Source organism: Microchirus variegatus (assembly GCF_963457635.1).
Source record: "Microchirus variegatus genome assembly, chromosome: 14".
NCBI classification, from domain to species: domain Eukaryota; kingdom Metazoa; phylum Chordata; class Actinopteri; order Pleuronectiformes; family Soleidae; genus Microchirus; species Microchirus variegatus.
In genome coordinates, this window is record NC_139815.1 from 780,473 (window position 1) to 802,500 (window position 22,028).

General features: G+C 39.5%; 2 protein-coding genes across 2 annotated transcripts in view; one reads left to right on the forward strand and one right to left on the reverse strand.

The window, feature by feature from the left end:
- The window catches only part of LOC310936844 (mucin-5B), a gene marked incomplete at its 5' end in the record, with an annotated part of 51,829 nt that extends 40,855 nt beyond the window's left edge, over window positions 1–10,974 (forward strand). The window contains 16 exons of the mRNA XM_083900999.1: window positions 204–451; window positions 557–737; window positions 1,566–1,764; window positions 2,292–2,464; window positions 2,781–2,850; window positions 3,756–3,871; window positions 3,982–4,013; window positions 4,105–4,270; window positions 5,414–5,509; window positions 6,538–6,578; window positions 7,060–8,349; window positions 8,863–8,961; window positions 9,369–9,497; window positions 9,582–9,621; window positions 9,713–9,833; window positions 10,596–10,974. Of these exons, the coding sequence (XP_083757125.1) occupies window positions 204–451; window positions 557–737; window positions 1,566–1,764; window positions 2,292–2,464; window positions 2,781–2,850; window positions 3,756–3,871; window positions 3,982–4,013; window positions 4,105–4,270; window positions 5,414–5,509; window positions 6,538–6,578; window positions 7,060–8,349; window positions 8,863–8,961; window positions 9,369–9,497; window positions 9,582–9,621; window positions 9,713–9,833; window positions 10,596–10,776 (3,182 nt within the window). The 3' untranslated portion in view covers window positions 10,777–10,974. The remainder of the gene's footprint in view (window positions 1–203; window positions 452–556; window positions 738–1,565; window positions 1,765–2,291; window positions 2,465–2,780; window positions 2,851–3,755; window positions 3,872–3,981; window positions 4,014–4,104; window positions 4,271–5,413; window positions 5,510–6,537; window positions 6,579–7,059; window positions 8,350–8,862; window positions 8,962–9,368; window positions 9,498–9,581; window positions 9,622–9,712; window positions 9,834–10,595) is intronic.
- A 3,136-nt stretch (window positions 10,975–14,110) lies between these two features.
- tollip (toll interacting protein) overlaps window positions 14,111–22,028 on the reverse strand; it is an 8,072-nt gene continuing 154 nt past the window's right edge. The window contains exons 1-6 of the mRNA XM_083900782.1: window positions 22,026–22,028; window positions 20,193–20,342; window positions 18,817–18,999; window positions 18,298–18,450; window positions 16,853–16,937; window positions 14,111–16,742 (exon numbers count right to left, since the gene is read on the reverse strand). The exon at window positions 22,026–22,028 is cut by the window's right edge and continues 154 nt beyond it. Of these exons, the coding sequence (XP_083756908.1) occupies window positions 16,519–16,742; window positions 16,853–16,937; window positions 18,298–18,450; window positions 18,817–18,999; window positions 20,193–20,342; window positions 22,026–22,028 (798 nt within the window). The 3' untranslated portion in view covers window positions 14,111–16,518. The remainder of the gene's footprint in view (window positions 16,743–16,852; window positions 16,938–18,297; window positions 18,451–18,816; window positions 19,000–20,192; window positions 20,343–22,025) is intronic.

A 22,028-nucleotide genomic window follows, 5' to 3' on the forward strand; every position in this document is an offset into this window, starting at 1 on the left:
ATTTATTTCTTTGAAACCTTTTCTTTGTGACCCTTTACTTGCTTTGTTTATGTCATTTTTGTAGGAAAGTATCTAGAAAATCCCGCTATGACTAATTCTGTGATTCTGTAATGGATGCTAAGGGCAACAAAACATTGTGAGCTAAAATTATTTCTGCTAGTTGCAGTTTTTATTAATTCCTTTCTTATTTGGCTCTTCTACAGGCATCTGCGCTGTGTGGAGTTCCAAAAACTTCAAAACATTTGATGGAAAAACCTACACCTTCAACAATAACTGCACTTACTACCTGGTCAAAGAGAGTATTAATCAATATAATCTCAGTGTTATGGTCAATAACCATGAATGTGATCCCTCAACTGGGGAAGTATGCCAGCAGGATGTCATTGTGGAATACAAAAACACCAAAGTCTTCGTGACCCGACTGTTATCTGACGGAAAACTTGTAAATGCAGTAAGTTAATCTGTGATGTGATGCAATGTACAGTGAGAGTCAGAAATGCTGCTGTGCTTGTTTCACTATCCTCACTAATCTGTGTCTTGTGTTCTTGTCCGACAGGCGTTTGTGAATGGCAAACGAGTGTATCCCACTTTCAAGAATAAAGATGTGAAAATCACTGCCACAGATTCAGTGTTGAGGTTAAAGTTAAAGAAAATAAGTTTCAAAGTGATCTTCAAGTGTTCAACAGTCATCGTTCGCATGGGCGCAGAATTTAAGGGAAAGACTGAGGGACAATGTGGTGAGTTAATGCAATACATAACTCCTGATTCTTCCCCTAACCTTGTTTAGTGACCTTTCTTGGGATAAAATCCTGGACATGTAGTCAGTGTTGTCTGAGCAAGAATCGAAGTGAACAATGCCGAATTGTGGGTCAGTTAAAAAGATTTAAAAATGCTGAAAACATGCGTTAATCTCCATCATTTAGCAAAGGAAATGTCTAAAAGTCAATATTTAACAGAGGAGTCCAGCGTATTTAGCGACAGCCCTGCTGAAAGCCGGCAATCGTGAGCCCAATTACGACCACATTCAGTGTTATGTCAGTTCAGTGACTGTGTCAGACAGTCATGCAGGAAGTACTGAACAATTCTGTGAACAAATGTTCTTAATCCACTGATTCTAATGATTCAGTTACTCCCAGAATAACTGCTTTACAAGTCACTAGTTTGTGTGTTTGTGTCGCGTAGAAAACCACATCACTACAGTTTCATGCAGCTGTGAGATTATGACGCCGCCCACTTTGAGGAGGAGCTATGAAGTCATGGAAAACAACGTGACTGATACTAAATTGAGCCAAGTAGAGCTCAAACTGTATAATAGAAAACTGCCATTTGATATATTTTGTTCTTCATTGCGTGTCAGGCAGGCTTTTGCGATGTGTTAATCGTGTATTGCTTATATCGCAATGCCGATGAAAATGCAATTTATCGATCAGCCCTTACGCCAAGTTCCGTTGCTCTGGCATTTACTTCCTCTTGGTCAGCTTATGAACAATTCAGCCCCAGCCTTGTACTATTAATGAATCATATTTGCTGTGGCATGAGAAGTCAGTGCTGTGTCTTCATTGCAGGAACCTGTGACAACAACCAGTCCAACGACTGTCGATCTCCCAATGGTCAGGTGGAAGACTGCCCAGACTCTGCTCAGGACTGGGTCATCCCTGGTCAAGACTGTGAAACCACTTCTGTCACAACACCCACGACCACCGCCCCACCTTCAACAACACTGTCCACGTGTAGACCTCCCATCTGTGACATCCTCACCTCCAGGTAACAGCAGCACAAGATGAAGTGTATGCTACTTGAGTTATGGTAGCAAACCAGGTCATACAGACCAGAGGTTTAGTTTTGTCATTCATCCACATTTTTCCTACCCATTTTACAATCTAATTCTATGTGTAGAACGACAAATCACAGTAGGGCTGTCACTTTTTTGTTGGAAATTCTAGTTTATTTCAAACGTGGGATTAAAAGATATATAGTGCTGCTATATGAGCTATGTGCTATGTGAGCCGTCTCATATATACATGTGTAAAACACAAAAAGCCGTTGGTAATAATGTACATTTTTAAAAAAGCCACACTTGATTCCCAGTCAAGTTGACAGACTTGTGTAGTAATTTCAACGAATTATGGGTCAGTATAAATTCATTCAAATGATTTTTGGGAAAAAGAGGCAGACCTTAATCACAGCATACCTTATCCCAAGGTACGCCAGGTTGGCAGACAGGTTATGCAGCTCATGATTTCAGATTTAACCTCTCCTCGTGTGTCGCTATGCTTGTTATTTCCTTCTAGTGTGTTTGCGGCATGCAATGAATACCTCAACCCAGGACCATATGTGGTAAAATGCAGATCTGACATCTGTAGCTACAACAATCATACATGCGAAAGCCTCGACGCCTACGCCACCGAGTGCGCCAGCGAAGGATACTGCATTGACTGGAGGAATTCGACCAACGGACAGTGCAGTAAGAACAATACATACAATTATAAAACCTTAAGTAAAGGGTGGGCGATAGGATGATATTAGAACGTGAAGGATTAGAATGTGTTGATGATCTACTAAAGCAGAGATATCGTAGTATCGACTATAGGGCACATTCTATCCATTGCTGTTCTATGCTCTTGCACGGACACATCCCCTCAGCCACTAGTCTGCTTCATGCCTGTCCTAGAGAAACAGTGATCGACCAATCATAGCGTACTATGGGCATTAACTTACTAACTTGAGCAGAGCATATCTTGTGTGGAGTTCTTTAAGGTTGATGTAAATATATCTTACAGACCACCCGTGTCCAGAGAACCAAGTGTACAAGGCATGTGGTACCACTATGGAGCCTACATGTGATCCAAGGTAAGTACACTGCGTGTGTGTTCTCCCAGGTATCGTCAGTAGACTGATGAATCAGTACTATTGATTAAATGGGACTTAATTGCCATTTTTAGGGCTGCAACTCACAATGATTTCCATAATCGATTAATCTGTCAATTACTTATTATAATTAAAAATAAGTTAACTAACTATAATAACTAATTGTTTGGTCCATATGTATGTACAAAAATATGAAACAAGAAAATATTCACATTTAAGAAGATGAAGAATCACACAAACTTTTTTTTAATTATTGAAAAAACACTAAATCTAAATATTTGACTATGAAGTTAGTAATCGATTAATTGAATAATCGTTGAAGGCTCACATTTATCTAATAATTGACATTGGCCGATTACTTATTGAACAGGCAATTGTTACCCATTTATGTAAATACATGAAACCATGTCAAACTTTTTAATGAAAAATATAAGTTCATATATTTCGTTTTAAAAATGAATTACAATACATGAACCAATATTGTGCAGAATGTGTTAATTGGTCAACAAAAAACTTGTGATTTCTATCATTGACCATAGACAGTAGGTCTAACAGTGCAACTGTTATCAGCCCAATAACTCTAATATGCTGATATGTCAACATATTGAATATCAGAAATAATACCCTACACAACACTAATGTCTGCACTGTACTGCAGTGTAATTACATACGTTCTTTCCAATAAGAAAAATAAAGTTTTAGTGACTTGGCAACATTTATTAGGTTTCTAAAGGCAGAAATCTGTAAATCGGTCAACCTCCACAACAAAAGTTGTGATTGTCTTCAGTGTTTGAGATACAAAAACTACTGAATGAACCTGATTTCACACATGTGCATGTAAAACTCAGTCACCTGTAAATGATGAGCGTGTCCATTTGTAACGTCAGATACAACGAGGAAAACCAGGCCAATTCAACCGCCGAGGAGGACTACGAGGGCTGCTTCTGCGTTGAGGGCACCACATTATTCAACCCAGTCCATGACGAATGTGTTATTGCCTGCAGTAAGAAACAAATCAGACATAATACAAATACAAAAATGAATGTTATGTTTTATTAAATGCATTATTGAGACTTTTAACCTGACAAACATTTGCTTTTACTTGACTTTCAGATTGTGTTGGACCTGAGGGAGAACCCAAACAAGTGAGAAATCTGATTGAATAAAACACCCACATTCATTTATACAATATTTTTATCGTGAGCTGTGTGTATTAACTCTCTGTGTCTCACTCAGCCTGGTGAAACCTGGACAACCAACTGCAAGGAATGTATGTGTGACGTTGACACCCTGAGCATCCAGTGTGAGCCTGTTCAATGCCAAACACAAACGAACCCCAACTGCATTGAGCCATACCAGCCGGTCAACAGGACAGTGGAGTGCTGCACTGTGGAGATCTGTGGTCAGTTGTAGTCATCACACACACACACACAACGTGGTACTGTATTGATGTCATGCCTGTACTTCTGACTTGCGCTCAGTTTGCTCACACTACCATGTTGGCAGGAAATGCTCTGGGAAAAAATTAACAGCACTAGTGCTGGTATCAAGTTGTAAGAGTTGACCGTGCATAGATCGAGTGATATTATCACAGAACCTGACAGACTGGAGATATCTGATCCTTATACTGCCCCCTGATGCTTTTCACCAGTATGGAAACAGCCACAGCAGACATTATTCCAGACCTACTGCATTACATCAAAGACACTTCAGTTTTCCTAACTCTCTATGTCAGACATAATCAATGTTCATACTAGAAGTAGACAATTCATCGGGACAGTATTTGCAATATGTAATAATTGGCAGTTATTACAATTTTTCAGAAATCTAGTCACTAAATCTAAATTTTTCCATCCAACAGTTGCTTTTTTGATTACTCGTTTCATGTTTATACATACTTTAAAAAATATATATATATATATATATATATATATAAAATTGTATATAAATGTTGTATATAAAATGTAGTTTTTGCCAGCATGTGCCTGTCTATACGTGCTTATAGAGTCTGTCCAAGATAAGTATGGAACACCAATAAAACGATTCCAACAAGATGTGAGGACACTGTGGAACAGCACCTATTAAATGCTGGAAAGTCTCTTTGCGCAAAAGTGAAATTTGGCTGCAGTGCAGCGCAGATTATGAACTCCCCGCAACAGAACTCTCTTATCTCTCTTTGAGCAGTTAACTAAAAAGATCAGCTCATCTGATACATCTGTTATTCCCTTAAATCCCTTGTTAATTCCCCACGGAGTGATAACAATGAAAAGTGTGCTCTTGAGATTCTGTCAACACTCGGATAACCTGTACTTCATCGCGACTGCACTTGATCCTCGTCATAAAGATCATTATGTATGTGTCATATATGGATGTGGGAATAAAACTGCGCATAGAGAAATTATCCATTCTGCTTTGGATAGGGAGAGCCCGCTTATAGCGACGCACAATGCAGGAGATTGAGAAGAGTCAGCAGGGGCGGTGCGCACCCTCTAAAAAAATAGCTAAAAGGCTGCTTGAGATTAAAACTTACTTCTGTCCTTTACAGAATGCAATGAGAATCTGTGCTCCCCTATCATTGACTGCGAGCCTGGATACAATCTCACCATCACTGAAGGCGACTGCTGCACGGACTACAAATGTGGTAAGTGACTAATCTGCTCTACTGACATCTGCTGGTTTAAAACATGTAATGCAGAACTAAACAAACATGCAGCTGTGATTCGATTCTGGCATTATATAACATTACAATGAACAAATATGTATGTATGTATACACACAGACAAATATATACACACATACATAATAAACCTGGTCACCATTACATGTGAGTGAACCTGTTGGACTTGATGAGTTTTGTCCACATGCCAAAATTATTTCTTTGTTACATGGAGAACAGCAACCAGGAAATATTCACATTTAAGAAGCTGAAAAATCACACAAACTTTTATTTAAAAAAAAAAAAATAAATAAAAAACACTAAAACCAATGGAATGATTATAGCTAAATTAAACTTTCAGCTTCTTAAATGTGAATATTTTCTGATTTCTTTGTGCCATAAAACAAAGAAATCATTAAAACTGAATCATTTCATGTTGAACAAAAACAAGACATTTGAGAACATCGTCATTTCCAGGTTTTGAAAAACAAGGATCACTTTCTAACACTTAAAGTGTTAGAAAGTGATTATATAGTGATTATTAATTAATCTTTTGGTTTATAAACAATTAATTATTGATTAAATCAATCCAAACTTTTGGCTGATTAAATAATTATGAAATTAACCGTTGGTTACAGCCCCAATTGATTATCAAATAGTTGATTAAGTCATCGATTAATAATTGAATTGATTCATTGTTGCAGCCCTACTAGTGACAAAAACAGCAAGTTATAATAAGTTGCTACCTCCTTGACTTGTACATTGGCGCCCTCTACAATTATTATTTTCTTTGCACGAAGAAGACTTTACATCTGCTACAACAGAAATATGAAAGCTATTATTTTAATTTAAATACAGAAATAACTAAATGATTTCGGTTCAGGGAACGTTTGATATTGCGCATTCCTACTTGATTACTAAATTAACTACTTTGACAATGTTAAAGTCAAAGTGACATCTAGTGTTCATCCATAGATCTGAAAACTAATCTGAAAAACGATTTGTCTTTACAGTTCCGAAGGACGTATGTGTGTACAACATGACGGAGTACGAGGTGAGCATGTGTGTGTCATTTACGATGAGTCAGCATAATCAATGATTGCTGAAAAACATTGTCGACTTTGCCACTATCAATAACTGCAATGAATGAACTACAGGAAGCGCTGGGGGCAGTAGGCCCATTTCAGCCACCACTTTCTGAACCAATAAAGAATGAATGAATGAATTAATTAATTAAGTAGAGTCTTGACTAGTCCATGATTTACCAAGGGCTAGTCTGTACAGCAACATTAACATAGCAATTATTTACAGCTTCTTAAATATGAATATCATCTGGTTACTTTGCTTCATTTTACAAAGATATCATAATGTTGTTTGTGAACAGACAAGACATTCAAGCAATTATTCAAATAATAGTTAATAATTATACTCATGAAAATAATGATTAGTTGCATCCCTTATACAATTATAAATGAATGTGAGAATAAAGCACTGATCATTGTGTGTGTGTGCGTGTGTGTGTGTGTGTTTTATAGCCTGGTGATAAGATACCAACTCCAGAAACACCAGGGCCAACAACCCCCACCACACAAACAGAAACAACCTCACCAGGACAAACAACGACAACATCACCGGGAGGACAAACAACGACAACAGCACCATCAGGAGGACAAACCACGACAACAGCACCATCAGGAGGACAAACCACGACAACAGCACCATCGGGAGGACAAACAACAACAACAGCACCATCGGGAGGAGAAACAACGACAACAGCACCATCGGGAGGAGAAACAACAACAACAACAACACCGTCGGGAGGAGAAACAACGACAACAGCACCATCGGGAGGAGAAACAACAACAGCACCATCGGGAGGAGAAACAACAACAGCACCTCCTGGAGGACAAACTACGACAACAGCAACATCGGGAGGAGAAACAACGACAGCACCATCAGGAGGAGAAACAACAGCACCTTCTGGAGGACAAACGACGACAACAGCACCATCGGGAGGAGAAACAACAACAGCAACATCGGGAGGAGAAACGACGACAGCACCATCAGGAGGAGAAACAACAGCACCTTCTGGAGGAGAAACGACAGCACCTTCTGGAGGAGAAACAACGACAACAGCACCATCTGGAGGAGAAACAACAACAGCAACATCGGGAGGAGAAACGACGACAGCACCATCAGGAGGAGAAACAACAGCACCTTCTGGAGGAGAAACGACAGCACCTTCTGGAGGAGAAACGACGACAACAGCACCATCTGGAGGAGAAACAACAACAGCACCTTCTGGAGGAGAAACGACAGCACCTTCTGGAGGAGAAACGACGACAACAGCACCATCTGGAGGAGAAACAACAACAGCAACATCGGGAGGAGAAACGACGACAGCACCATCAGGAGGAGAAACAACAACAGCACCTTCTGGAGGACAAACGACGACAACAGCACCATCTGGAGGAGAAACAACAACAGCAACATCGGGAGGAGAAACGACGACAGCACCATCAGGAGGAGAAACAACAACAGCACCTTCTGGAGGACAAACGACGACAACAGCACCATCTGGAGGAGAAACAACAACAGCAACATCGGGAGGAGAAACAACAACAGTGCCATCGGGAGGAGAAACAACAACAACGTCACCATCTGGAGGAGAAACGACAACAACAGGATCAACTTTGTCGACTCCACCATTTGTTCACAAACCTGGGCCCTGCATGGAGTGTTACTGTGGACCTAATGAGGATCCCGTCACTGGGTTGAACATGATTGGCTGCCAGCCTGTTGTCTGCAACACAAGCTGCTCTGAGGTCAGTTTGTACAATCACACAAGTCTTTCTCCCACTGACACACACTGAACACGGGGTTGCACTCACAAAACTGAACGACCTAATGTCGTCCAGGACAGGACTTGGTTCAATATTTCATTGGGACAACAAGCATTTAAAGAGATACAACCGTTTCTTTCTAACACATGTAAATATCCTTTATTTAAAAGAAATACAGCAGCTAATGTCTGAAATGAAGTGTATTTGAAGATCATCCACATATATCCACATATATCTCCAATATCAGGATATAAAGGTTATTTATGAGACATAATGTCCAGTCTTACAGAAATATCGGTTGGATTTATATGATGATTTATATCAATATTGAATGATATAAAAGTGTCTCATGTCACACATGGTAGAATATTGCTTATTGGTCTTTAAACAATACACAAACACACACAAGCATTTTAATGAAGCCTGAAATGAATTTTGTGTCTTGATTTTAATTTCCTCCCTCTCATTTTGTCTCTTTTGTCATTTTATCTCCAGGGTTACGAGTACATTGATGATCCTGAGAAGTGCTGCGGGAGCTGCGTTCAGAAGCGCTGTATTCATGAATTAGACAACGGCACAATCATTTATATGGAGGTCAGAGCTGCACCTTACATTTTCATGGACATAGATTTCTCCTCAACAACTAGTATAGGGCTGAATAATTTTCAATAAATATCGAATTGCGACTATTTTGACAGGAATTGCGACTGCGATATGATTTGCGATGTCGGGGAATTTCTCATTTTCATTCAAAAAAAGATATTTAGAAAAGATATAGAAATATATAGAGATATAGAAAAGATATTTGCGCAGATCTGTTAGAAACAAAGACATAGATGTATACATAACAGCGGATACATTAATTACAAGAGGGTGGAAAGAAAGCTTTCCTTTTGGTGTTTCGCAAGGATTTGTCTAAACTAGGAAGCTACAGGAGAATCTCTGGAGAATATCAAGACTTGAAATCAGGTTTTTCAATTATTTTTTTTCCCTTTCTGCAGCCCAACACCACTTATGTGCCACCGGACAACAAGTGTAAGGAGTATGAATGTAAGAATGTCAACGGAAACTTTAAGGTCAATGAGATTTCCTATAACTGTCCTGCTTTCAACCCCCTGGATTGTGAACCGGTGAGTATCTGAGACAACAGCAGTCACATGTCACATGACACTGTACATGTCTAACACACACGGCTTCCTGTCCTCCTCCTCCAGGGCACTGAGACGACCGATGCTAGAGGATGTTGCAAATCTTGTAAGTGTGCTTGGACAAAGACTGGAAAGTTGACATTTGAAGACAATGTTGACATCATTGTTAGAGACTTACAGTTTGCTGTGTTTTCCAGGTGTGATCAGGAGCGTCTGTGAGGTCCTGACCAATCAGACCTACATAATCGTGAATGACTGCCAAAGTGATGAGATGGTCAGTTTGTCATACTGCTCCGGACACTGTGGAAGCACGTCCATGTGAGTCTATTCAGTTTCAAACACAAACTCTACTACTATTCTGTAAAAGCTCAAGGGATTTCCTCAGTTAGAGTAAACACAACTTTTAATTCTGTATCAATCAGGGATTAGTTACATCAAATGGAAAGCTCAGTTTTTGTTTTTGAAGGGTTGTTTAAAAAGGGCTCACATGAGGTCCACTCTCCCACACCAAACCCCATAGAGAAATTCAGTGATTTTAACATCACAGCATCAGGACTATTAACTCATTCTCCACCTTCAAATCCCATCTGAAAACCCACCATTTTAAACAGACATACTCCCTCTAACTATATGCAGATTTGTTTAAGTGATTTAGTTTTTGTTGTTGTTGTTGTCGTAATTGTTATTTTGTTGTTTGGTAAGGTGACCTTGAGTGCCATGAAAGGCGCCTCCAAATAAAATGTATTATTATTATTATTATTATTATTATTAATAACAGTAGACCAGCAGCTCCCTGCGAGCTAAAATCACAGATTTTTCTCTATGGACTTTGGTGTGGGGGAGTGATGTGTCAGTATCTCATACAAGCATCAATTGAAGGGCTTATTAGCCTATACTTAGTTTTTGAAAGTTTTTTACTTGACAGAAGTGTGAAAGTTGTAGCAGAAATGAAAGGTATATGAGAAACAGGTCTGTGGAAACAGACTCAGGGAATGATCGCGTGACTGAACCATCACTCCATCACTACATTTTAAAGCAGGTCAGTGACTTATAATCAAGTGTGTGTGTGTGTGTGTGCAGGTATTCTGCAGCAGCTAACATGATGATGCACCAGTGCGAGTGTTGCCGGGAGGAGGAAACCGAACAGAAAGAGGTGGACGTGACCTGCAATGATGGCTCGAAGAAGAAGCAAACCTACACCAAGGTGAACTCATGCACATGCACCGTGGCAGAGTGTGTGCCAGGGCAAGGGGGCAAGTAATGACCCCGGCGGGAGCATACCCGCCGTGGCTCCGGACTGATCACTGGACCGACTTCCTTACGAACACAATACAAGTCTTAACTTTAAATCTTTAAACTTTTCTCAGATTTTTGTTGTATGTATAGCTCAACATGCTACATTGATTAAAACTTTCTTCATTTCAGGATTTTTCTTCACTGAAAGTAATTAAAATTATATTCCTGCAATACAAACCCTGGTTCCGACATTCTTATTGGTGAATACTGAAAATGGACAGAGTGCTGAAATCTAACTGGTGGCGCAATTATTATGTTGGGTTTTTAGTTTTGACTTTTTGTTTTTAAAAAGACTTAGCTTGAATTAGTTCTTAGAGTGGGTTTGCTGGTGTTTATTTTTTGTAAATGCTTAGATTTAATTAAGTTTTTAGTTTTAATTATTTGTAATATGGAGTATTTGCCAGGTGCAAGATGTAAAAAGGTCATCATAAGTATTGTGTCATAAAAGCCCAGCACAGATGCCATTTTAAAGGTTTATTGGGACAAATGAACATCCATCCATGAATCAAAAACATAACATTCTACAAGAAAATTGGAGGTTGGATGCAGTTGGTGTGACAGGTGAATATCTAATGTCCAACAGACTAAAGACACACATGAACCTAACATAAATAATAATAATAATAATGAATAACCCTCATGAGACACATCACATTGTAAACCAGGTGTCTGAGGAGCTCAATCTGAGGAAAAACTTAAATAAATTTAAAAGAAAAATAATAAACCCAATAAACTACTAAAGGTTTGAGTCACTTAAATGAACCAACTCAATAACTGTATTTTGACTGTAATTGTGAACTTGTAAAAAGATGTGCAGCTTTATATCCACATACATCTCCTAAATCAAGATATAGACACACAGATTATTTATGTCATATCGCCCAACCTTACAGAAATACTGATTTGATTTATATCCTGATAGTTACCGATATCGAATGACATAAATAAAGTATGTTAAACTAAATGTCTCATCAACTATTTTTGATCGATTAATTGTTTTTTTCAATAACTGAAACGGGTTTTCAGATTTTCCCACTTCTTAAATGTGAATATTTTCTGGATTCTTTTGCTCCACTCACCAGTCACTTGGAAACCAAACGCATCCATGGATCTTTTGTGATGAAGCAATCCTCGGTTGTGAGTTGAGCTGAAGGAGTATGGACGACCATCTCAATTAGAACTGAGAGTCTCGCTTTTTTTTTCTCTACTGCAGTTTAACACAATCGTTCCCTCGCTATGTCCTTTAAAAACGCAAATCCCTGCTGTTCCCAAAACTGCACACAGTCCGTGCTGCGACACAAACACACACGCAGCAGATGTTTATTAGCTGCTAGCGGCTAACAGCTAGCTGTCGCTAACGCCGCGGCTAACAGCTAGCTGTAGCTAGCTTCCGCAAAGTGCCTCCAAAAGCCTTTGTCTGTGACGATGGACTCTTTCAGCTTTGTCCATCTGTCGTAAAACATGTTTTTATCTTTAAAACGGAGTCTAAAACAAACAGAATCCAGAGTGAATCAGAACCAACATCAGCGTCCTCATTAGCCGCCATTTTAGTTTTTCGTTCTTATGACTTCATAATGAATTTTACTGAAACACATACAGAGAGTGAGAGTTCAGATTAGTGCTATTATGTTAATAAGATTTTAAAGATAAAATAGATAGTTCTAACACATTTAAGAGGATTATGATTACAATATAATACTTAATTGGTCATGTTTTACTTACCAAAAATGACAAACCTCCACTGCTGACATCAAGGTATTAAAGGTCCACTGTTTAACTCAGTGCTCACAGTGCCCCAGGTGCACCCATATATATCTATAGATATAGATCTATAGATACAGTGGTATGCAAAAGTTTGGGCACCCCTGTAAATGTTCATGATTTTCCTTTATAAAGCATTGGTTGTTTGAAGAAATTTCAGTTAAATATATCATATAGGAGACAAACAGTGATGAAATAAAGTTTATATGATTTACAGAAAGTGTGCAAGAATTATTTAAACAAAATTAGGCATGTGTATAAATTTAGGCACCACAAAAGAAACATTTTGTGCATCCTCCTTTTGCAGAGATAAACACTTCCTATAGCTTCCAATTAGAGTCTGGATTCTGGAGGAAGGTATTTTGGACCATTCTTCTTTACAAAACATCTCCAGTTCAGTCAGGTTTAATGGTTTCCGAGCATGGACAGTCTGCTTTAAATAACACCACGAATGTTCAATAATATTCAGGTCTGGGGACTGAGATGGTCATTCCAGAACGTTGTATTTGTTCCTCTGCATGAATGCCTCAGTAGATTTGTGCAGAATGGGATCTTTAGATGTGTTGCTAAATGCATCTTACAATACTTTCTTACACAAAACAGTCCGATTGTCTGATTTGCGTGAAGTTTAACCTGCAGTTAAACCCTGAGCCAAACAAACATCAACAATGTTAGCAAACAAACTAACGAATGTAGCCTCAAATGACTGCTGTCCGCTGCTACGAGCCTTGAACACTAACACGTATGAAAGCGTGAACTCCGTGACACTGGTCAAACTACGTGTACTTATCAGTTAGTGCTGGGATCGATTAAACGAGCACAATCCTCTGTGTATTTTTAAAACAGTTAGCTTCGCTCAGAGCGGCGCGAGTAGAGAGGCGAACAACTTATGGAGAGACGTGAAGTGAAGAGAAGTTATCCCCTCCTCTCTTTGCTCAAATTACATATGACGCAAGCACGTTAGTGCATGCACATAAATCCTCATTAAAAATGCGTTGGACGGTATGTTTTTCGAAAAAAAACTTTTTTAACATGAGAGTCAATGGGAGAATTTTTGGGCGATTCTCCACGTCATTCAAAATCGCCCCAGAAGAGGCGGAACCATCAAACTTGATGGCGATCTGACGATTCTGATTGGACAATGACAGACAATATGTCTAGAACACTGATAATAACTACCTTTACTGGCAGAGACAGCTGAAAGGAATATTAGTACTAAGGATATTTGGAATTGCTGAGGAAAAAAAGGAGGATAGTGGCGCGAAATATTGGCCCGACCTGGCCCGGGCTCGGGCAGAGAATCTGAACCCTACACTGGACCTCCAAGTATCGAGCAATTTTGACTCTGTCTTTTATTGTATAAAAGATATAGGTTATATTCATGTAACCATCCAACTTACTGCAGCTTTAATACCTTTAAGCTTGCCCTCGCTCAGTCTGCTCACATGATGGTGGTAACACAACAACACACGACCTGTACTTTGATGACGGTTCGTTTATTTCTGTTCATTTTCAGTAGACAGGAGAACTAGGGATGACCGAAGATACAGTCAAACCAATACTGATTATGACCTGCCATGGCGGTCCTTTAGTTACACAGAAAAGTCTTATTCTAAGACTGCAAACACCAAACTCTTTTTATTTTAAATCAATTACACACAAATACAAACATGATCACGAAAAGTATTTTCAATTTCTGCCAAAAAACACCCTGCACTAGATCAGTGACAGCCGTCAGAATATAGTGATTTAATATAGATAATAAGCCCAGATTTCACTGACAGCAGCTTTAAATTTATATTTTTAAATAATTCAATTCAAATTTCAGACAGTGCCTGCACCTCCAGACGCTTCACTGCAGTGAACTGGCGACACACACATGATGACACGGACAGAACCTCGTGGTCAGTGATGACAAATTTGGCAAGAAAGCACAACAACAAGACTGCGACACGAACGGGTGCCATAGAAAAAGATTGGGAACGACAACACAATTAAGATTTACACACTTAAAGCTCTGCTTGTTGTTTTACAGCCTGCTGCACAATCAGACAACTTTAAAGCACAGCACAAATCTGTTTGTGCAGGGGGCTCACGCTCAGTGACAACACGGCTGCTGCAAAAAAAAACAGATTTTAACCAGTGAACTTAAGACTTAAAAGATCTTAAATCTTTAATATCTATATCCACTTTAACAGAAAGATTTGTGTCATAAAATCTACATCTGTACAAGTCCACGATATCTGACGAACATGTTCACGTCTTTATCTCGCTGTAGGACTTTTCCTTTCCAAACTGAAGTTTGTAAACCACTCACTCTCCCACACCAAAGTCCATAGAGGAAAATCAGTGATTTTAACATCACAGCACATAGGAGTTGTTGATCCACTGTTGCCTCCATCACTGAGTTCAAATGTCTTATTTTGTCACTTCAGTGTTTGAAATCCTGTGTTCAGATTGACCTCAGTGACACAAAGTGACCACACGAGGCAGCAGTAGACCAGCAGCTCCTGTGTCCCTGAAAATCACTGATTTTTTCTATGGACTTTGGTGTGGGAGAGTGAGTGGTTTACAAACTTCAGTTTCCTTTTGGAAAAGTCTGTCTAACAGTGAGATAAAGACGTGATCATGTGACATAGACTTAATCTGACGCAGATTCACAGAGTATTTTGTTAAAGTTGATCAAATCAGTTTCTCAGCCATGTTTACCAGAGTGAGTCTCTGTGTCACAGGTGTCGAGGAATTCGTAGCCGACTGATTATGGGTCAGTTTTTCACGAGAACAACCCAAGAACCAAAGTAAGGAACACGGTTTCAGGAAACACTCATTTAAGTCCGAGCTGGATGAAGGAGTTTTGCTTTCCTACCGAGCTTTATATCATCTTTACTCCTTTGCCCCTGATGGAGGCGACATCAAAAACTCTCATCACACTTACACTCCATCTTAACACACTTAACAAAAGTGACTCTGCAGGATTTTGACTACATAACATCCTCGCCTCACTGCCGGGAAAAGGCTTGCATCAAAACTTAACAAGGGGATTTAAAACCACAGAATCCTCTACACACACACACACACGGTCATTAAATACTCAGGTGCATATAAAACAGAAGCAATTCACCACCGGTTACTACAGACAGGTCCTCCACACACTGCTGACAGGAATCAGTGAAGTCATAGCGTGCATAAACTGTGTTACCGTGGTTACAGAGAGAGAGAGAGAGATTGTGACACTGACATAAACAGGATGTAAAAAAAGTGATTTTTGACAGGTAGGATTTACGTCTCACTGCAGGCAGCTGATGTTTGAGCCTCTGACTCTCCGGAGACAAAGGCCATGCTGAGTCAACAACGAAAGGGATAATTTCATTTGTTTTTTTAAAGGGTGGTTGTACTGACACATGTTCAGTGCTGCCAGAGCTGTGAGCGCCCCCTGCAATCCGTGCAAGGAAAAATCCGCTATTAACCACTTTCACAAAATGCTCATGTAATAAAATCCATGTCAGTTTAAGTCTACGATGTCTTCTGAACGTGTCCAGAGAAAATCAGTGATTTTAGCTGGTGGGGACACGGGGAATTGTTGATCCCCTGCTGCCTCGTGTGGTCACTTTGAGTCACTGAGGTTAATTAGAATGAAGAATTTCTAATGTCCAACTGTAAAAATAAGACATTTGAACATTTGAACTCAGTGATGGAGGCAGCGGTGGATTATCAAAGACAGAGTCTTTTGTTAAGTGGCCATGTTTTCACTGAGAGTGAGACTCTATGTCTCGGACTGGTTCTCAGCAGCAGCAGGTGCTCGCAGCAAAGCCAGCACTGATTTTGTGTCAATGTCTCACACAACACACACCAAAAAAAAAAAGTCTATCACTTTAAGCCAAAGATGTGTGAGCTCAGACATGGCTGCCGTGTGCGTGTGTGTGTGTGTGTGTGTGTGTGTGTGTGGTTAGAGCTCCTCAGTCATCTGCAGCAGGGAGTTGATGGCAGCGTCCTTGTTTCCCTGCTGAGCGTCGAGCACAGTGCGGACCACTTCCTGGTCCAGATTGGGGAACATGTCCTGCAGAGCCTTCAGGTCCTCCTCGCTGCACGCCGGCACCTGGGCCCCGACGGCCGGAATGGCCCCTGGAACCGCCATGGGCACCATGCCCTGGTTATAGACTGTGGGCACTCCTGAGCGCACAGCACACAAGCAGTGTTAGTGCTGATGCAACATGTGTGATTTAACTTTTCTTTCTGATGGCTAATGTGTGTGTGTGTGTGTGTGTGTGTGTGTCTCTGACCTGTAATGGGAACATATCCGACTCCCTGCTGATACACAGAGGGCATCAGCACCACAGGCTGAGGCATCATTCCCGCAGGTAGAGACTGGAACAAAAACACACACCAGATTATATTTAATCTCTGCACTACATCCAAACACCAGCAGAGGGCAGCATAGGGAGCCTTGTAGCATGACGTTCCCCAGAAAAGATGACGGTTTTGTGAGGAAAGTGAAGAAAAGTCTAAAGCTCATCTTATCTCAACGATTATCTTGCGATTATATCATCTTGGTGTAGATTTTAGAACTATAAGTAGATTTTGGAATTATAAGTGGATATTGGGGTTATACGTAGATTTTGGAGTTTTAAGTAGAATTTGGAACATTAACACGTGGAGTATTTTCTCAACAATGACTTTCATTTGTTTGAAAGGAGGTTTAAGAGAGTCAAAGGCCGTTTCTCAATACCCAAGTATGCCAGTATGTACTTGCTTACTTGGAAAGTACATACTTGAGAAGTACGACTGAAGTACATACTTGCCAAGTACAGGAGTACACGAGCACGATTCTTCAATTGGAACAGCAGCGTACTTCCTTGTTCTACTGTTTGAATGGCGGGTGGCGCGAAGCACTTTTAAGCCTCATTACCGCCACCTACAGTGTTGATGAATGAACATATAAAATACTTTTAATAAATAAATATATTGTTATTTTCACATTTTAAATATTTTATACACTATAAAATAGTGTCCATTATATGTAAATACATGTACAATGACAGTGCGACTTTAATATAAATCTAAAATTCAAAGTTACGATAAATTAAACATTAATATTATACAAAAGTTCACACTGTCAGGTCAAAACATTTGCATTAAAAACAAAACATGTCAACAACAAATCTATGGATCACACCAAGTATGTAATGACGGAGCCGTCTGAGCCAGCGGATCATTTCATCAGGACAGGCCGAGGTAACGCTGCCCTCTGCTGGACACTGTGAGCACTGAGCGATAACCTCCGACAGCGCCGCTGTCATACTATAAATACGTCATATTTTATCACACAAATTACATGTTTGGATTCTAAATGACTAATTTCTCGCCTAAAATGATTTCAAAACTGCGTTCCGGGACACAATATTTATTTCAGGTTTATATTTGTATTTTATCCTGCTGTGTTCCGCCGCAATGCATTCTGGGATATATGGCTTTCCCAAGTACGCTCAAGTCACCACCCGATGCATACTTGGTAAAATGGGCGGAGCGAGAACACTTCCGGGTATGAGAACCGTACTCGCTGCTCGCGTTCTTGAGAAATGGAACAGAACTTGGACTGAGGCTGATGACGTTTTCACAAGTACGGGAGTACGCAAGTACGGACAAGTATGGATATTGAGAAACAGCCAAAGAGTTTGTCATGAGTTTGGTGAAATGTTGATTTGTGTTTTTTGCGAGCGTGACTCACTGTGAAAGACATGACCAGGTTGATCATGCCCTCCTTGTCGTCGCCCTGCCTGCCGCTCAGGCTGAACCACTCGTCCACCACGCTGCCCTCTCTCAGTCGCTCGGGAACGGTGACGTGCGTCCACGCTATCCTGTCGTCCATGGAGAACGCCCTCTGGAGGGACATCAACGGAATTTCCATGTAAGACAATAATGCCGCATGTTCAACCCTAACCCTAACCCTAACCCTGAGCCTGAAAAGTCACAGAAACTAGAAAAAAAAATCACATTTAAAAAGCTGAAAAATCACAGAAACTGATTAATTGGTTATCAAAAATAGTTAATGATTCATTTCGTAAATGATTAATTGTTTCAGTGCTAGTATGTGTCACAATGTTAATAACAGGTTTCAGTAAAATTTCAACCTTTTCCATAACACTATGTACAATACATACAAAAGTATTTGTGTGGGGTTTTGCTTTGTGGTGTAGGGGTTACTTAATTTCCTCCTCCTCCTGCTGCTGCTGCTGCTGCTGCTCACCTCATCAAAGATCTCCAGGTAGAAGGAGTCCACGCCGGGAGGAACCGTGCACTGGATCACTTTGTTCCATCGCGGGTTCTTGGCGCCGTTGTGAGCGGTCGGCGTCTCGTAGACGGCGTAGCCCAAACGGATCCTGCAGTACGGATCCATCCGGGTCATTCCGTAGTTTTTAGCCAGTTTAGCCTACACAGCAAAACCAACAGGGACACTTGAGCTGAGCCATTCATTCATTCATCGTCTACCACTTTATCCACATGAGGGTGAGCTGGGGTCTTTTTGATGTAAGGCAGCAGTGCTAGCCACTACTCCACCGTGTAGCATCCGTATTGCAAATTAAATTGGGATCAATTCAAATTTGCTCTTGAATCCACACGCTGCCAGTCTATAGACCTCGTTTTCAGCAGAAACACTGAAGTCAATTTCGTTTGTCATTTCCTGTCAGGAGTTGTTCAGCAGCAGAACTTTGACAGCAAATATCAGTTCTAGATAAACAGGTATCACGTTTGGACTTTCATGGAACGAGAATCTTTTGATCATCAGACAAGAACGTTTTCCCTCCTCAGAGGAACAAGGATACAATGCTGTGCAGGCTATGCAGAAATCCTGAAGTTCATTTCAATACCTTTTTAAGACTTATGAAATCGCGATGAAGACTTTTTAACACTTTTTAAGGGCCTTCATTTTCCCAAAATTGATTTATCAACTTTTAATACTTTTTAAGACCCTAAAAAAAGCCTTAAATCTGAAGAAGCCACTGAAACTTGTCTCCATTTCTGTTTGTTTGACTTTGTTAAAAAATAAACCTACAGAAGCCTTTGCTAACATTAGCAAAGTTGCTGCCAAAGTCACAAACATTAGCAAAGTCGCTAACATTAACAAAGTTGCTAACATTAACACGGACCATCCTGAACCACGTTCAGATCATTGTAAACCACTCACTCTCCCACACCAAACCTCATAGAAAAGCAGTGACTTTAGCTCACGAGGACACAGGAGCTGCTGGTCTACTGCTGCCTCGTGTGGTCACTTTGTGTCACTGAGGTCAATCTGAACAAAGGATTTCAAACACTGAAGTGACAAAATAAGACATTTGAACTTAGTGATGGAGGCAGCAGTGGATCAACAACTCCTGTGTGCTGTGATGTTAAAATCACTGATTTTCTCTATGGGGTTTGGTGTGGGAGAGTGAGTGGTTTACAATTTTCTTGTTGGAAAAGTCTGTCTAACAGTGAGATAAAGACATGGACATGTGACGTAGATTTCGTAGACTTGTAGATTTCATACTCGTAGATTTCGTAGACTCGTAGATTTCATTATGTGACATCTTACAATGTGTTTGACGCTCCCACCAACTGACCACACGAGGCAGTGTTTACCTGGACCACGGTGATGCTGAGTCGCCCCACGGTGCCGATGGAGCCTCCATACTGCAACTGCCTGGCTGCCTGAGCATCCAGCTGGACCTGCTGCTGCTGCTGAGTGGGAGTGATCCGCAGGAAATCCTGAGGAAGCTCGCCGATGTACACCTGAACACACACGGAAACAAACAGGAAATATTTTCACACCATCAGTCTGGTTGCATGACACAGAAGGACAATAAAAACATCTTGGTAAAGGTCATATGTACATGAAGATAAGTGACCTCTGTTAAAATGATAGTTCAGGTTGAGGGTTGCAACAGCTAATCAATTGATTACTAAACGAATCGGCAAATGTGTTCTTTCTTTCATAATTAAAACCAGCCTTTGTGATTTTGACAAATCACTGATCAATATTTTTCTACATTTTATGAGGCAAACAAGTACTCGATTAATCAGTCATAACTATGAGATACTAAGTCATATTTATGAGATACTAAGTCATAATTATGAGATACTAAGTCATATTTATGAGATACCAAGTCATAACTATGAGATACTAAGTCATATTTATAAGATACTAAGTCATAATTATGAGATACCAAGTCATAACTATGAGATACTAAGCCATATTTATAAGATACTAAGTCATAATTATGAGATACTAAGTCATAGTTATGAGATACCAAGTCATAACTATGAGATACTAAGTCATAATTATGAGATACTAAGTCATAGTTATGAGATACCAAGTCATAACTATGAGATACTAAGTCATATTTATAAGATACTAAGTCATATTTATGAGATACTAAGTCATATTTGTAAGATACTAAGTCATAATTATGAGATACTAAATCATATTTATGAGATACTAAGTCATATTTATGAGATACCAAGTCATAACCATGAGATACTAAGCCATATTTATAAGATACTAAGTCATAATTATGAGATACTAAGTCATATTTATGAGATACCAAGTCATAACTATGAGATACTAAGTCATATTTATAAGATACTAAGTCATAATTATGAGATACCAAGTCATAACTATGAGATACTAAGCCATATTTATAAGATACTAAGTCATAATTATGAGATACTAAGTCATAGTTATGAGATACCAAGTCATAACTATGAGATACTAAGTCATAATTATGAGATACTAAGTCATAGTTATGAGATACCAAGTCATAACTATGAGATACTAAGTCATATTTATAAGATACTAAGTCATATTTATGAGATACTAAGTCATATTTGTAAGATACTAAGTCATAATTATGAGATACTAAATCATATTTATGAGATACTAAGTCATATTTATGAGATACCAAGTCATAACCATGAGATACTAAGTCATAGTTATGAGATACTTAGTCATAACTATGAGATACTAAGTCATAGTTATGAGATACTAAGTCATAGTTATGAGATACTAAGTCATAATTATGAGATACTTAGTCATAGTTATGTGATTGTCATAAATATGATATACTACGGCATAGATACGAAGTCATAGTTATGAGATTCTTAGTCATGAATATGAGATATTAAGTCATAACATAAGCTCCTATTCAGACATTATATTGTTTGTAGCTGAATAAAACCCGGGTAATTACTGTCAATAACCATCATGTGGAGATGTTAAAGCTGTTACAGACGTCAAATCCGCGGCTAACATTAGCTTAGCGTCTCCGAGAGCTCAGTGTAAATAAACGAAGCTCGTGACGTCACTGTCGCAGGTTTGTGTGTGTTGACGACAGTTAACAGTCGACTATCAGAATGAGTTAGTTTGTTGGTTAGTCAGTTTGTCAGTGTACACACACACTCAGTGTTGTTGTTTACCTG